The following is a 16,593-nucleotide window of genomic DNA, read 5'->3' as shown; positions in this document are numbered from 1 at the left end:
TAGATTCACAGACAGTATTGACCTCATAGAACTGACTAAGTAGCATCTACAGGAAATAACTGATGAGAGGCTGGGAAAGCAGAAAATACAGATTAACAATCAACAATAAGATGTCTAGAAGTGGTACCTTAGGAGACAAGCATCCAAACAGGGGAATTGTAATAATGATATATAAAAAAAAAAAAAAGACTTAGATTCCCCAGTATTGCATTCAGGAAAAAAAAACTGAAAGATGAGGAAGGCTGAATCCTATTTTACTTTACACATCCAAACAGCAGTTACTCCACATGCAGTATGGATGCATAAGCATACACACAGATACCACATGCTCAGTAAGTCATGCTCCGACCAGGCAGGTACACAGCTCTGTATACACATACCTGGGCAATCATAAATCACAAAACCATAATCCATGATTAGCAGGTGTAAGACATGGGTGGAGGAGGGCCCTCCCATATTTTAGACCCAAACACTAATGGTTAGGGCACTTGCCTAGGAAGTGGAAAACATAGGTTCTAGGTCACTCTCACTTTCCTCCCTCTTCTGCTCCCACCAAGGGAATAAAAGGTAAAATATGTGCACCTGCTCCTCACATCCCTTTGACTTCCCAGCACAATACTCTAATCCCCTGAGCAGCCAAGAGAGGGAGCTATGCGGGACCAGGAGGAACAGAACAAGCTAGAGAGTATATGGCTCAATGAAATGGACTCTATTAGTTCTAGGGGGTTCTAGCTTTGGAGCATTGCTTCCAATGAAGCAAAAATTTCCCCATCCATTTTATCCAATTAATATCAAATGCAAGTTTTACAGGATCAGCTTCAAAAGGAGGGCAGGAGAACAGACTGGATAACACTTGGTGGTTAGGACACTGGACTGGAAAGCTGAAGAGATGCAGGTTCAAACCCCTTCCATGTGACAGGAACCTAGAAACCGGGTATCTCTCTTCTTGGGCAAGTTCTGTAAGTACTAAGCTATTGGGCTAAAACTTGGGGGGGCCCTCCTCCTGGTTTTTGCCAGGCTACTATTTTGGGACTCCAAGTAAGATATGTGTGTACATTCACATAACTATGTGGCCAGAGGGCAGCCTACTGCGCATGCTCAATTGTTGTGTGGCAACTCATACATCCAAGCCTCATGTCTGGTAGGATCACATACTGTTAAGTGCTATGAATGGCAGATATGTGGCTGTGTAAGTGCCATCTGGGTGTGCCCAGTGAAACAGGATTCTGCGCTTGGAGGCTGAGTGCTATGTTGCTTGATTCAGGGGGCATCTATTCTGTTTACATCCCCGTGCCAGTTTCCTCCTGCTTGTAATGAATTCACCTTAGCCATTAGGCATAATGAAGCAGCCAGAAGCAATGCTTTATCTTTCAACAGTCTATAGCTATGTGCCTAAATAAGGACTTTCTCTACCTGTGCTGACATAATATCCCTATACACTTATTAGTTCTTTGGCACCAGCTACTTTAGGTGCGTTCACTGATGCTAATGGGCACCACACGGGCGGAATCCAATTCCTAATACAGTCAGATCTAGGTCTTTTGAGGAGTCTTAAAAAGAAAATGTAGGTTTGGTTGTTTTAAATATACTGGTATGCTGGAGGCATTGCCAAAGGCTCATTCAGGAGCCTGGAAAAAGCAATTTGTTCCATGATCATAGTAGTCTCTTGCGAGCACTTTGCTGCATGGCACTGCCACAAAAGGTCAATATGCCCTCATGGCAGACAAAGGAAGGCTGCTGCCATTTAGTACAGAAGTATTTGAACAGATCTTTGTGGAAAGCTTGTACGCTGCTAGCTCAGACTGTGACTGGCCATGACTAGTGCTCTTAATTTAAAATGCATTCCTTCAATCTCAGCATGTACAGAGCAGCATCTTATAACTAAGAGGAAGTCACCTCCAGGTTAGCTCTGTCATATTTCTAAGGAATACAAATATAGACCCAAGCAACAACTAAAAAACCGCTGTGCTGGACACACAAGCCATAATGCCATTTTTAAGCATCTAATGTCACCAGCATCAGCACGCTGCCAGATACGTGCAAAGAGGGGAAACTGATAGGCTCGCTATGTCAGAAATGAGCTCTTCATCTCAGATAACAAAGCACATGGCTGCACAATATAATTCAGCATGCATGTCATGTGTAATGAAAGATATGCAAGCGTATCTCTACAATCTTTTGCTTCTCTAGCCACCAACCTATCCCTAGATGTTATACTTACTGAGTTGAGAAGTGGACACCTGATAGTATCACTTGGTCCTCTCTAGTAAGCCAAAAATGTCACATAGCATATTAACAGATTATGGCTAGAGTACAGTATTTAAAAGCTTGCACAGGGCCCTCTTCTGTGCTTCCCTGCCAGTGAGACTAAAAAAAAGCTCCATTTCTGCCTTGATTTCACCAACACAGTGCATTGGGAGCCTGAGTGGGATGCACCAACAGTTCCTTTTTCTGACCTGACAGTGAAGTCTGGAGAATATTACCTGAGGAAACAAAACCATGTTCTTCTGATGACCTAGTATAGGGAGGTTCTTCACTGGCTAGCAACCAGTAAGTTTTGACTCTTTACAGGGCTGTGTATATATTTATGCTATTACATTCTTAAAGCATTCTTAAATATTCGAAAAGTATTTCTTCTTTGTTCCCATCTGGGAAAATATGCTTGACCATGTTCCTAGAGCAGTTTGCTGAACAGTGTGCCAAGCAATTAAGGGAGAACATGAGGCAAATATTTTTTTCTCTTTAAAGATAAGGAAGTTACTTACTTACCAGTAGCCATAGTTTTTCAAGATGTGTCATCCACAAATGCACTCTCACATGTAGGTGAGTTCAGCTCCTAAGCCATTTGACTGGAGCAATTTCTTACCCTAGCAGTACCTGTACAGATGCTGTGGTCTCTCCCCCATTGCCCCTTCTATCTAGGGGATAAAAGGTGGAACAAGTGCCCCTGCTCCTTAATCTCCTCTCAACTTCAGAATCCTCAAAACAGGCCAACTGAGAGACAGGTGAAGAAGGACAGGGTTAAATGTGTGTAAATGTGGACAACATACCTGAATACATTTTCATTTACTGGTCAGTAACTTCCTTTTCTCCTCCATGCACTTATCTACAGCCACATACTCACATATGGGTGATTCCAAAGCAATCCTCATAATATCTTGAGGTGGGACTCAGGGGTCCCCTTAGGCAAAGATTCGCTGAGGAACTGTTTTACCCAATCATATAATGCTTACCAAGAATATGAGCTGAACTTCACCTTGCTGATCTGTAAATATCTGACACAGTGGTCCTGTGGAAGGGGGTAGCAGACGCAGCCTGAGCCTCCATGGCATAAGCCTGAATTACACCTTTGCCATTTTATAATAGATGCTGATAAAACTGGAAACCCAGCTGGAGAATCTAATCATTGAGAGAAGATTAAGGACCCTTTGGATTTTCAGCAATGGCCATTAATGCATGGGGACCTTCCTAAGAGTTTGGTTGTGTGTAGATAATATGCTAAATCTTTCTTTGCATCCAACATGTGAGAGGTGGCCACACATTTTGAATTTTGTGGCTTTGGGTAAAAGACTGGTAATAGATTTTCTGGCCAATGTGAAACTTGGTTGTTTTGAAGTTCCATGTTGGCTAGGCTTGATGGAGCTACAGTTTTGCAAAGGAGAAGTCCTTCTTGCCAAGCAGGTGCAAGCATCTAAGCTCCTTCCTCCTTGGCATTGACCTGGTGTGTTCTGATGACAGGGCTGAGAAAAAGTAGAGAAACTCTGCACTCTTCAGTTGAACTCTGTATTTCTTGTCAACATATTTGTTTACTGGAAAAGCTGATGTGACAGACTTTCAAATAATGTGGTTTGGCTGTAGAAAAGCTTCTTCAATCAGAAATGTTATTTTTGAAGGACCAGATTGGTGCAAAATGTCTCTCGGTGAATACACTAGTGTTTCAGTAACTCCTTTTGGGAAAGGTTGAGATCCTGTGCCACTTGCCTGGGAGGTCCAGGAAACCTCTAGGTCTTTCTGCCATAGAAGTGAAAAGACTCAGGGTGCTAGGGCAGGTAGCCCCTCTCTTGTTTTCTCTAATTGCAAGAAAAGGCTTGGGATTAAAGGGCACCCCATGAAATGGGAAGTGGAAGGAGCTGACATATCCTTAGAGGACAAGGTCAATGTGAATTTTAATGACTGCAATTCTGGGTCTGATTTGTGAGTAGATGTGCGCCCCAATGCCACATGGGCCAAGGGGATATGAGGGCCAAATATGGAATGCACTTAGTGGAGACTAGCACCATGGTGGGAGGCATACTTTTAGCAACTGGACCAGCAGGACCAGGGTAAGATTACCTTTGGTGCTAGAGCAAGTTGTAGAGGGTGTTGTACTGAGGGCAATTCAGACAGACCTAGTGGCAAGGTAGGGTTGGGTGCCACTGAGGACAGGAAGTAACTTGGATATCTGGTACTGAACAATGTGGTAATGTGGAGATTAGCCTAACTATAGTAGAAGATCTATGCTATGCATGTGTTAATGACATGCTTGGTGGCACAGTGCTGGCCACTGCTAAAGACAATGATGCCAGTATAGAAGAGGATCTCTTCGCGCTTTTGGCACTGGAGCCTTCTTGGGGTGCCAAGGGACTTAGATCAATGGCACTCATGGGCCAAGGGATCTGATACACTCCACCCTACCAGAGGATCATCATGGGTAACTGACCTCCAGCTCTCACTTCCACCAATAAATAGATGATAACATAACTCATACATACTTCTAGTTGCTGTGATCTCCCGCTGCAGTACACTTATATACAGCTGAAGTGTCAGCTGAGGTGCGGAGCCAAGGAAAGCCTGGATCACAGATGCCCTGCTGAATGCTGATCTGTGTGTAAAAAGTTTGCCCTCTGCCTGTCCCACTTCATTCTCAACTTCTTCTGAATGACCATCTTTAGGCATCTGCCTCTTCTTGGTGATGCTGACATAAGGCTCTTCAACTTTGCCCGCATGAAAGTAAATGTAAAAGACTTCCACACACCTAGAGGGAAATTGACAAAAAGAAGGAAGGAAAAAAATCAGGGATCTCCCAACAATCTTATTAAGCTGCTCCTACTGTTCTAGAGCCATTACTGCTCTAACCCATTCTTAATGATTGTTCACACAGTATTGTGGTCTGGTTTCTGACAGCCAATACATTGCCCAACTTTTGTATATTAAGAGCACTACAAATTTGACTCAGGATGAGCAGTACTTGATCATTAAACAAAGGTCTATGAGAAGAGATTAATAAGTGTGAGGTATGTGTGTGAGGCCATACTTATGGTTACTCAATAAACCAATAGCTTTCCATGGTCCCAGAATGGAAGAAACATTCTGTGGGACTCCTCTGGACTCATGCTTCCTTCCATCCTACTAAACTTTAAGGAAGCCTCTTGCCCTTCACTCATGTTTTTGACTATACAGAATCCTAGCTTTACATTTAAATCCAGGTTCTTGATCATTGGTGTTATACACATAGCATGTGTAACTTGCTAAAATGGGACAAGGCAAACATGCTGATCTCATAGCATCTTTGCTCTGAAGTGAACTGTGCCATTTTATTGGTGAAAACCTCAGGGAAAAGACAAACCCTTATTAGATATGGGCTCACCAATTCACATTGGCTTCCTGAGGTGTCTTGATGCTATCATAATCAAAGTAGTAAGCAATAACAGGAATAATAATAATACTAATAAAGAATCAAAAGCAAGCCAGTGACTGTATAAACAAATACAACTATGTAGACCTAACCTATGTCTTTTCTGTGCATTTGCACAGACTGTTGTTCTGCCCATAATACAACTACTTGTATTAAAATGAAAAAAAAACAGATGCCTGTGTGAGTCTCATGGGCTCTCACAAAAACTGGACAATGACTCTGGGATAGTCAAAGTGAAGACTTGTTCACTTAGGTGAAGACTTTACATTTAGGTATCTCTCAGGATTATGTGTTTCAAGCCACAGAGATACATTTATTCTAAGCCACGCTCCTTCTTTGGTGATGGTGGGTTTTTAAAGTTTTTTACATCTTTAGCATCTCTGCACTGCTTGTTATTCAGCATCCGGTAAAGGTTTCTGGAAGAGAGCTCATAAACCAAACTATAAAATGACACTGGTAAAAAAATTAAACCAAAGAATATCAATTATTTAATTATCTTGAATAGTTTTTTTCCTGATTGGATCAGTATTCCAATTCCACTAAATATAACAGAGGACTATTGTTACTGTGGTTCACTAAGCTCTAGCCATCCCATTTCTATTAAAGCTATGGGGCTTTGTGAGCATTGTGTAACTGAGGCTCTGTCCTCAGGTAAGGATGCATGCTTCCTCTAATCCTTTCAATCCCTTCATCTTTAGCACATAAAAGCATCCAGACAGAAAAAGAAAAGAGAGAAAAAATTAAGAGTAGAGCAGCTCATGAGGCTATTGGAGGATCTCAAACTGGCAAATTGATTTTATGCTGAAAGGACAATCCCAATACATTAAAATCAATCCACTTTTACAGCAATCCCATGCATTTTACACTTTAGCCTAAAATTATTATGGAAACCTAGGTTTCTGTATTGGCATATGAAGTACTTCAGCCAATGTGCAAAAACAGATGTATCTTAGGGATCCAGTTAACAACTACTAAGTGGACACGTCTACACATGACGATACGTGGCCGTAGCAATGCACTATGGCAACATATAGTGTCCATGGGCAAGAACTGTGACACTACAGGTATATTGCCATAGAAATGTGTTCTCTCTGCTCTCTCATTATAGTGTGTTACTATAGTGACATAGCAGCTAAAAATAATTGTGTGTCATGTGCATGGCACAGTACTGGCTGTTATTGCACTGTCATTTAGTACTTCCAAGAGGAAGTAATAAATGACAGCACAGTAACAAATGTGCTGTATGAACATGCGTAGTACTGGGTATAATGCTGCTATGGAACAGTAGTCCCATTAGCTGGATGTTAATAGTCATGTGATTCTTGTCTGGAAGACAGTCGTCCTCATATTGAGGGACTGATGCCGATGACAACAGATTTCCACACAATTAAATGCTTGCTTTCTACCTTTTGCCTTAAAAACAAAAAAGAGAAACCAATGAAATTAATCATTTTTCTATAGAACTTCAGGGGTATCAGGACTTGATCACCAATGTTTTATACAAAAGTTCATTTATATTTCATAGAATCATAGAAAATTAAGGTTGGAAGGGACCTCAGGAGGTCATCAGACTGACTGTAATAAAGAATCCATTATAAACCCTATCAGAGGTTAAGGAACACCCAGGATGGGATTTTCAAAGGCACAAAATATAGGCTTAACTCAACCTTTACTGAGGTTTATAGTACTCCATCTGACTTCAGTGGGAGCACAAGTAATCCTAGGCTGAATAATTTTGAAAACACCACCCCAGATACTGGATACACTATCACACAGTGGTTGTCAACCAGGGGTACATTTACCCCTAGGGGTACTTAAAAAGGTCCTACGGGGTATGCAGACCAAATGTGGCTGATAAATGCTGTGTGCCTGTGCACAGCTACAGAACAGCACGCAGATGGCCAGAAGTGCAGCTGGGTCTGGCTGGTAAGTATGTTGTGAAGGAAGGGGCTGTGGCAGGGGGCAGATTGAGGCCCCAGGTGGGGGGAGGGAGTGGGGCTGGGGCTGCCCAGTGCTGAGCTGACCACATGGGGAGCAGCACAGCCCTTGACACATATCGCCCTTCCAAGTTGCACTGCTACTCCCCTCTGGAGAAGTCCATGCAACCCCACAGGCTTGTCACTGGAATGCAGGGCCATCCCAGGGGGGGGAGCAGGTGTGAACCAGGGTGACCACCTCGGGCCCACACTTTGGGGGGCCCTGCAGAGTGGGGCAGAGCAGTGATGGTGCAAAGCCAGGTGGAGCAGCGACTTCGCGTCTAGCCGCTTGTTACTTACCTCCTCCCCAATGCCACCGCTGGGATCGGCAGTGGCAGCTTCTCTGGGTCCGGGGCCTGTGGGATCAGTGTGGCGGGGCCCCACATGGGCTGATTTGCTCTTGGCCCAGCACCCTGCTGGGGTCAGCTCTGCTGGAATAACTGGCAATTCCCTGGATAAGCCATGACTAACTCACAGATGTACACAGCATTGTTTTGAGGGGAACAGTGTTAGGACATTTTATGTTGCATACTCCACAGATACTTAAAGTAGGACAATGTAGCAGGGGGAGGCACAAATTAGCCCCACAACCTCCCCAAGTGCCACTCTGATTCTCTTCCTCTGCTTGGTTTGCTGCTCTCTTCCTGCCTTATCCATTGCTCTGCTTCCCGTCCTGTGCTGCTCCCTACCCAATCTCCTGCTCTACTTTCTGTCTCTATGCTACCTGTCCCCTCCGTGATCTGCCATGTGCCACATGCAGAGGCTGCCCATACCTTTGTGGCACACATGCTACAGGTTGACCACCCTGGGTGTATTCTGGGACAAAAAGCTTTCTCTCAAGGGAAATACTACATCCGTTTGAGCCTGTGGTGTTGGGAATTTGGATCAAAAGTATGTGTTCCTCACTTAGATTAGAATACTAGCCAAACGCCCATCAAGAATGATGGCGGGGAGGGGTGGGTGGGGATGGGAGCACTGCCCCCACACCCCGCTGCTGTGCTTTCGACCCCGTGCCAACTCCCCTCTTAGCTCTACGTCCAGCCTGGCAGCCAGAGGTGGATGCATGTGCACTGGGGCCCTGGGCAAACACACAATTGGAGGCCCCCTCGCCCCATGATAGCAGGACTATGGTGGGGGGGGCAGGCCCCTTCCCCTCCTGGAGCTGGCAGGAGAGGCTAGGGGGACCCTGCAGGGCTGGGGGTGGAGGGGCACATGCCTGCCTCTTCTCCCTCCCCCCCTCCCTCCACATCCTGCTATGGCCAAACATACACACACACAGGCACATACGCACACACATGCACACAGAGGGGTGCACGCTACTTTCACTCACTCTCTCCACATGGACACACAGAGACAAACACACTTTCCCTCCTGCCATGAACACAGACATATGCACACACATGCATAGACACATGCATGAACACTCATGCATGCACACACACTAACACGCACGCACACAGACACATGCGCACACACACGCAGACGGGTGCACACTCTACTCACTCACTCTGTACATGGACACACAGACACAAATGCAGTCTCCCTGCTGTGAATAGAAACACACGCATGCACACACCAGACACAGATGCACATACAGAACCATACAGATGCCCTGATGTGTACACGCAGACATACAGATGCACGCACTGAGGTACAGATGCACACACATGCACTCAGGTGAAGACACAGACATGTGCACACATGCACATACACACACACACACACACACCAACCCAGGCACATCCCTTCCCCTCCCAGGACCTCCCACCTCCCCCACTCTTCATCATGCTGAAGCAGCCCCCTTCCCCTCCTCCCTCCCTCCCTCCGCCCCAGCTGCCCATGGCTTTGTCTCACTCCTCCAACCAGTTGCACTGCCTGGGAAGGAGCTGCTGCCCCTTTGTGTCCTTGCAGCCACGCATAGGCACAGGCTGAGCTGCCTAAGGCCAGGAGACCTGCACCCCCTCTCCTGTGTGTGGACATGCTGGGATGAGCGGCTCCCAGGGGGGGGGGGTAAGGTGAATGTTGAGGGCTGTGGCCCTCAGTGCTAAAGCTGCACAGCACAGTGCGGCTCCCGCCCGCTCCCAACACCTTTTAGAAGGCACTTGGTGCCAATTCTAACAGCCATTCTTTTGTAGCAGCAGTTCAGCATGTCTGACTGTCATAGTCAATTTATTTGGGGTATTATTCTGTCTCAGCTTTGCTGAGGTCATTGTTAAGTCTTCAAAAAAGGTGAAAAAATGTGAAACAGATAAGTGCTACCTCTGCCTGAGTTTGAAATAGCTAGCAGAGGAGGTGTGAAGAAAGTAAAGGTATTTAATACTGTAGGGTTTTACTGAAGTGCCCCGCACCACCACTGGCTCCCAGGAACAGGGGCAAGGGGAGCTTGCACCCAGTGGCTGCTGACACCTAGTGCTCCGCACTGCAGCTGTTCTGCATCTGGCCATGTGCAACATTCCCCCTCTTCCCCCACTGCCCCACCTCCCTCCCTGCCTCCTCCCCCTCTCTGCCAGCTGTTGTTAGGGCCAGGCAGTGGCAGCAGAGGGTGGGGCACAGCAGCGGCAGAGGGGTGCTGCCACCAGAAACCCCCCCTTTCCCTTCCTGCTCCCTTCCCTTCCTCCCTCCCTCCCTGCTGCCTGCCCCTCCCTGCCAGCTGTTGGTGGCGGTGGGCGTGGGGGATGCTGCAGCAACTCCCTCACTCCCTCTGTCCATAAGGCTCCAGGCCCTCGCAGCAAATTGGGATGTGCCATCTCGGCAGCACATGCACAGTTGGCCCTGAGCATTATGGACAGACAGACAGACTAAGGCTTTTATTATGTTAGAATACTTACAACCCGGAAAGCAAAAAGGGCCAAATGAGTCAACATAACAGGCATTCCCTTTGACTTTTAATGAATACCTACTCTGCTCTGAATGAATACCCAAGCACAGAGCAGTACTCTAGCAATTTTTTCTCTTGTCCTACAAGAGGCAGTGTTTTGGAGAGTTGATTCTTAGAGTCCAAGTAATATGCTTGAAACGTATGCTTTCATGAATCCTAAAGAAGTGGCTCTGATTGCCAGCAGTATTTATTTGTATTGCAGTAGCACCTGTGAGCACAGAATCATAGAAAATGAGGGTTGGAAGGGACCTCGGGAGAGTCCAACCCCCTGCTCAAAGCAGAACCATCCCCAATGAAATCATTTCAGCAAGGGTTCTGTCGAGCCGGGCCTTCAAATCCTCGAAGGATGGAGATTCCACCACCTCTGTAAGTAACCCATTCCAGTGCCTTACCCTTCTGGTGGGAAAGTTTTTCCTAATATCCAACTTAAACTTCCCTTGCTGCAACTTGAGACCATTGCTCCTTGTTCTGTCATCTGCCAGCACTGAGAACAGTTTAGCTCCATCCTCTTGGGAACCACCCTTCATGTAGTTAAAGGCAGCTGATATATCCCACCTCAGTCTTCTCTTCTCCAGACTAAATAAGTGCAGTTTCCTCAACCTCTCCTCAAAAGTCATGTGCCCTAATCCCCTAACCATTTTCATTGCCCTCCACTCAACTCCCTCCAACTTGTCCATATCCTTTTCATAGTGGGAGGCCCAAAACTGGACTCAGTACTCCAGATGTGGTCTCACCAATGCAGAATAGAGGGGAATAATTATTTCCCTCAATCTGATGGCAACGGTCCTACTAATGCAGCCCAGTATACTGTTAGCCTTCTTGGCAACAAGGGCACACTGTTGACTCATATCCATCTTACTGTCCACTGTAACCCCCAGGTCATTTTCTGCAGAGCTGCTGCTTAGGCAGTTGATCCGAAGCCTGTAGCAGTACATGGGATTTTTCTGTCATAAGTACAGGATTTGCACTTGTCCTTACTGAATCTCATGAGATTTATTTTGGTCCGATCCTCCAATTTATTTAGGTCACTGTGAATCCTAGCCCTACCCTCCAGCATATCTACTACATTACCAGCTTGGTGTCATCCACAAACTTGCTAAGGGTGCACTCCATCCTGTCTTCCAGATCGTTAATGAAGCTATTGAACAAAACCAACCCCAGGACTAATGCCTGGGGCACTCTACTTGATACCGCCTGCCAACTAAACCTTGAGTCCTTGCTCACTACCCGTTGAGCCTAACAATCCAACCAGCTTTCTATCCACCTGACAGTTCATTCATCCAACCCATACTTCTTCAGCTTGCTTGCAAGAATGCTGTACGAGACAGTATCAAAAGCCTTGCTAAAGTCAAGGTATATCATACTTACTGCTTCTATCTTACCATAGAAAGCAGTCAGGTTGGTGAGGCATGACTTCCCCTTGGTGAATCCATGCTGGCTGTTCCTGGTCACTTTCTTCTCCTCCAAGTGCTTAGAAATGGATTCCTGGAGGAATCCATTGATTTTTTTCTGGGGACTGAGGTAAGTCTGAGTGGTCTGCAGTTCCCTGGATCCTCCTTCTTCCCTTTCTTGAAGATGGGCATTATAGTTGCCATTTTCCAATTGTCCAGGATCAACCCTGATCACGAGTTTTCAAAGCTGATAGCTAGTGGCTCTGCAATCACATCAGCCAACCCTCTCAGCATCCTTGGATGCATTGCATCTGGCCCCATATATCTGTACACATCCAGCTTTCCTAGATAGTCCCTAACCTGTTCTTTCACCACTGAGGGCTGCTCACCTTCTTTTGAAACTGTGCTGACTGGTGCAGTAGTCTGGGAGCTGATCTTGCCTGTGAAGAGCAAGGTAAAAAAGGCATTGAGTACTTCAGCCTTTTTTTCATCATCCGTCGCTAAGTTGCTTTCCCCATTCAGTCAGGGACCCACACTTGCCCTGACCTTCCCCTTGTTGCTAAAATACTTGTAGCAATCCTTCTCATTACCCTTCTTCTTTCTAGCTAGCTGCAACACCAATTGCATTTTGGCCTTCCTGATTTTATCCCTGCATGCCTGAGCAATATTCTTATACTCCTCCCTAATCATTTGTCCAAACTTCCATGTGTTGTGAACTTGGACCCTATTGTTTTGTGCTGTAGAGACACAGAGCATGTAGAAAAAAGATAGTCTCTGCAACACAAAACAGCTGATAATGGAATGAGAACGAACGTGATCACAGTGTAACTTGATCTTTAAACCCGCTTATATGCCATTTCATTGTTTTTATATCAGTCTTTGATGATCAGCCTCAGTTTAGATGTTAAAACCTATCTCCACTTAAAAAACAAAAACAAGGGTATAATATTGTGTTAAAGCATTCAGACATAGCTGCATTTATAAGGAGCAGCACCAACCTGAAATGCTGCATTAATCCCACAAAGTGCCCAGACATCTGTAATGATTCAGTTCCAGCCAACTACGTCTTCTTTTTCAGACTTGCCCACATCTCAAATATTGGAGTTAAGCCACTGGATGGGCATAAAGAATATTGCTCTACAAATCACTTTGACTGTTTACAGAGGAACTGTTCTTCTTAAGAAGGAGAGACACGGAAATATACTTGATGAAAAAGCAAGTACGCTGTTCTTTTATGATGCAGTAAACATTCTCTCTAGGAAAAAGGAAGGCTCCTAGTACTACAATGCCCCTGTTGTAACTAGCTTACGACAGAGTACCAATGAAGCGAAGGTCTTGCTATCATAAGTGACGTACCAAAAAACATGTTTATAAAGTGGATGTACTGGATTATATACAGCAACCAAACTGGGCTGGATTACTGTGGCCAGGCAAGGCACTTTATTTTTCTAGAGACTATTTTCCACTGTCACCTTGTGTCCCCGCATCTTAGTTTATTTTTTCTTTTTTAAGAAGAATACTTGTAAATCCCTGGACATGAAGATTATGATCGAAAGCTACAAAAAAGGAGATGTTGAGATGTTTTCCTAAATCTGCAGATAGTATAAAATAATAACTCTTAAAGAAGTACTCAGTGCTCCATGTTATGTCTCAAACCTAATTATGATGATTCAAGCATTAATGTTAATTATTCTAAAGCCAACCAGCTCAGATAGACAAAGATGATTGTATTAAAGAGATTTAGAATAATCAAGTCCCCTGGAAGGGACCGCAAGGATTATATAATCCAACCCCCTGCATGTCCCTGCATAAATGTAGCATACACTGTTCCTCTACCAATACAGTATGAGTGTTGTTTCATTCTGGAGTCATAAATGAATGGAAATTGGGAGAAGGCCAACATTTACCTTACCCTGTCTGATCAACAAACTATAGGACAGGAACTGAGTAAGTGAGGTGTGTGACATATACAAATAAGGAATCAAACATAGAACCAAAGGAGGGAGCCAAACTCAAGGAGAGAGGACATGACTCTAACCAGGGAGGAAAAGGGGGGTGAGACTCTAATCTGGTTTCATGACTTTAAAAAGTTCCCTGACGCTCCCTCTGACTGATCTACCCACGCCAGTGGGTGCAAGGGCGGTAGAAGAGGAGAGGCTGGGCGTCAGGGTTGCAGCCACCCCCAAAGCACAGGCTACTGCTCCTGCACCCCTCCTTTCCTTATCTTGGACCCACCCATGGCATCATGTGTTAATGTTTCAAGTGGCTGGAGCTTAGTATAAGGCTAGAGCTTCGAACTTTTCCAGTTCAACCCTTGACAATATCAGTTATTTATATTATTCAATGTGTAAATTCCTAAAAGTAGAGATGGAAGAAAATAACTCTTTTAAAACAAAGGGAACCACTAACATTGGTAAGGTGCTCTCCCTTGTAAAGAGAGTCCCTGAGTGATGTTTAATAGTTTGCTTCCCTAATTCACAGTGGATGCATCTACATTAGACACTTTACTGCACAGCAGACTAAACTGTTATACAGTAAAGCATCACCATCTACATGTGTGTGGCAACTAGGGCACAGGAGACTAATTTATTATGCTGCTGGATAGTTCCACCACATATAACTGGTATCAAACAGCACAGTAAATTACTGTGCTCAGATGCACGTGTAGAAGTTAATGACAAATCAGTGCATAGATTTCATCCACAAAATTTTCAAGTGAAGGACATTTCATATATAACCTCTCAATGTAATCTGTTCCAATAATTAACCATTCTTTCTTATATCTACCCTAATTTCCCTTGTTGCAATTTAAACCTATTACCTCTTGTTTTTCCCCCTGATGACACAGAGAAAAATTATCACCATCATAGGTGGTGGAAGGAGGGGGCTAATGGGGCTCAGCCCCCAGAAACGCGGGACAGTGGTAGGGCTGCAGGGCAGCCCACCCAAGGACTTCTGGCACAGCAGGGGTGGGAAGGGAGTGGAGCTGGGGCAAGGGCAGATGCTGTACAGCTGGTGAGACAAGAGGCTCATCTGAGGGGGCATGGCTCCTGCTGCTACCCACATCCTGGGAGGCACAGGGGGTGCATGCCCCCAGATCTGCACGGGGCAGGGCAGGCTGCCACTGCAGGCTGGGGCTGCACTGGGATATTCCTGGCAGAGGGTGGGTAAGCCAGGTTAGGAAGAGCCCAGCACAGCCTCTGCCCCAGCTTGCAGCAGCACTCTGCCCTGCCTCACACATATCCAGAAGCACATGCCCTCCATGCGCTCCCGGGACGCGTGCAGAGCCATCACCCCCTCCCCATGCCCCCCGGAGAAGAATAATGACTTGGGGTGGGATAGGTGCGGGGGTCCCAGGGGCTCTGTTCGCTCTGGCCTGCGGTGCAGCCGAGGCTGGCACTGCTCCACCCCCCAGGCTCCAGGCCCCCTGTGTGGTGTGGAGCCGGGGCTGGTACAGGGAGGCAGCAGGGCCAGTGCGGGTCTGCAAGGTGGATTCATTGGCGCAAGGGGCTCCAGCACCAGGCAATGACCCTGGGTGCAGGGGGAGGGATGAGCACAGCAGGCCTTAAGTAACCCTTTTCACACTTGAAGGCTTATCAAATCCCACCTCAGTTTTCACTTCCCTCAGTTAAATAACCCCAGTTCTTCCAACCATTTCTAATATGTCACATTTTCTAGACCTCATTTTTGTTTCTCTTTTCCAGACTCTTTCCGATTTGCCCATGTCTTTCTTAAAGCACAGCACTCAGTATTGCAGGTGGGGTCTCACCAATGCTGAACAAAGTGGAAGAATCATTCAGCATGACTGGCAAATGACACCTCTATTAATACACCACAATATGCTATTAAAAGTTGTTGCAACAATACTACAGTGTTGACTCACATTCAGTTGACAGTCTGCTGTAACCCTAGATCCTATTCTGCTATCCTGCAGCCTACGTAGATGTTCCCCAATTTGTATTTGTGCATTTGCTTTTTTCTCTCATAAATGCAGGATTTAGCATTCTTCCTCATAAAATTTCATCCATCAGTTTCATTTTTATTCACAGTCATAAGAGATTTGCAGTTCACTGGTAGTTTGTTTGTTTTTTTTAATTGTGGAAATAGCTCTATTGGACTTCCATTTTAGAAAAACAGTTCTCTTAACTAAGGTTTGGGGTCAAATCTTGACAGTATTTCTTCAAAAGTTAAAAAACCCCCAACAACTTGCCAATCAGATTTATACAAGACTTTTGAAGTTTTCTGTAAAATATAAATTGTACTGCCACCCTTAAAATTGTCTGTCCCTTAGATTAACAAATACAGATAACTCTCCAGATCTTCTAAACCCCTGTAGCTGCTCCTCAAATGCCTCATTATAGAAATATTATATATAATTTTTCTTTTTTATTGATTTCTGAAAAGTGATGTTTGAATTACACGAATGAAAGATTTTTTATTGTTGGCTCATGTCGATTGATCTAAATATTTTTCTTAGTACTACTATTTGTTTCAAAAGACATTTTCAAGCAGGTATCTCAGTTAGAATTTTGGGACCTCCCTGAGAGAGACCTTACCTTGTGTGTGAATGACATTACCATAAATATTTTCTCTTAGTAAGCCACCCTAAGAGTTTAGGGGATTTCCTTTATTTCTGTGAAATCAGTCTAAGCTATGCTGTTATGCAGAAATTTG

At 45.1% G+C, this 16,593-nt stretch overlaps 1 protein-coding gene across 1 annotated transcript in view; it reads right to left on the bottom strand.

The window, feature by feature from the left end:
- Window positions 1-6,077, bottom strand: part of XK (X-linked Kx blood group) — a 33,243-nt gene extending 27,166 nt beyond the window's left edge. The window contains exons 1-2 of the mRNA XM_019523866.1: window positions 6,042-6,077; window positions 4,752-5,085 (exon numbers count right to left, since the gene is read on the bottom strand). Of these exons, the coding sequence (XP_019379411.1) occupies window positions 4,752-5,085; window positions 6,042-6,077 (370 nt within the window). The remainder of the gene's footprint in view (window positions 1-4,751; window positions 5,086-6,041) is intronic.
- Window positions 6,078-16,593: the final 10,516 nt, after the last annotated feature.

The sequence above is a fragment of the Gavialis gangeticus genome, unplaced genomic scaffold (assembly GCF_001723915.1).
Source record: "Gavialis gangeticus isolate Ggan-Ray unplaced genomic scaffold, GavGan_comp1, whole genome shotgun sequence".
Classification (NCBI taxonomy): domain Eukaryota; kingdom Metazoa; phylum Chordata; order Crocodylia; family Gavialidae; genus Gavialis; species Gavialis gangeticus.
Note: the sequence above shows the minus strand (reverse complement) of the source record. Positions and strands in the feature narration are given on the sequence as shown.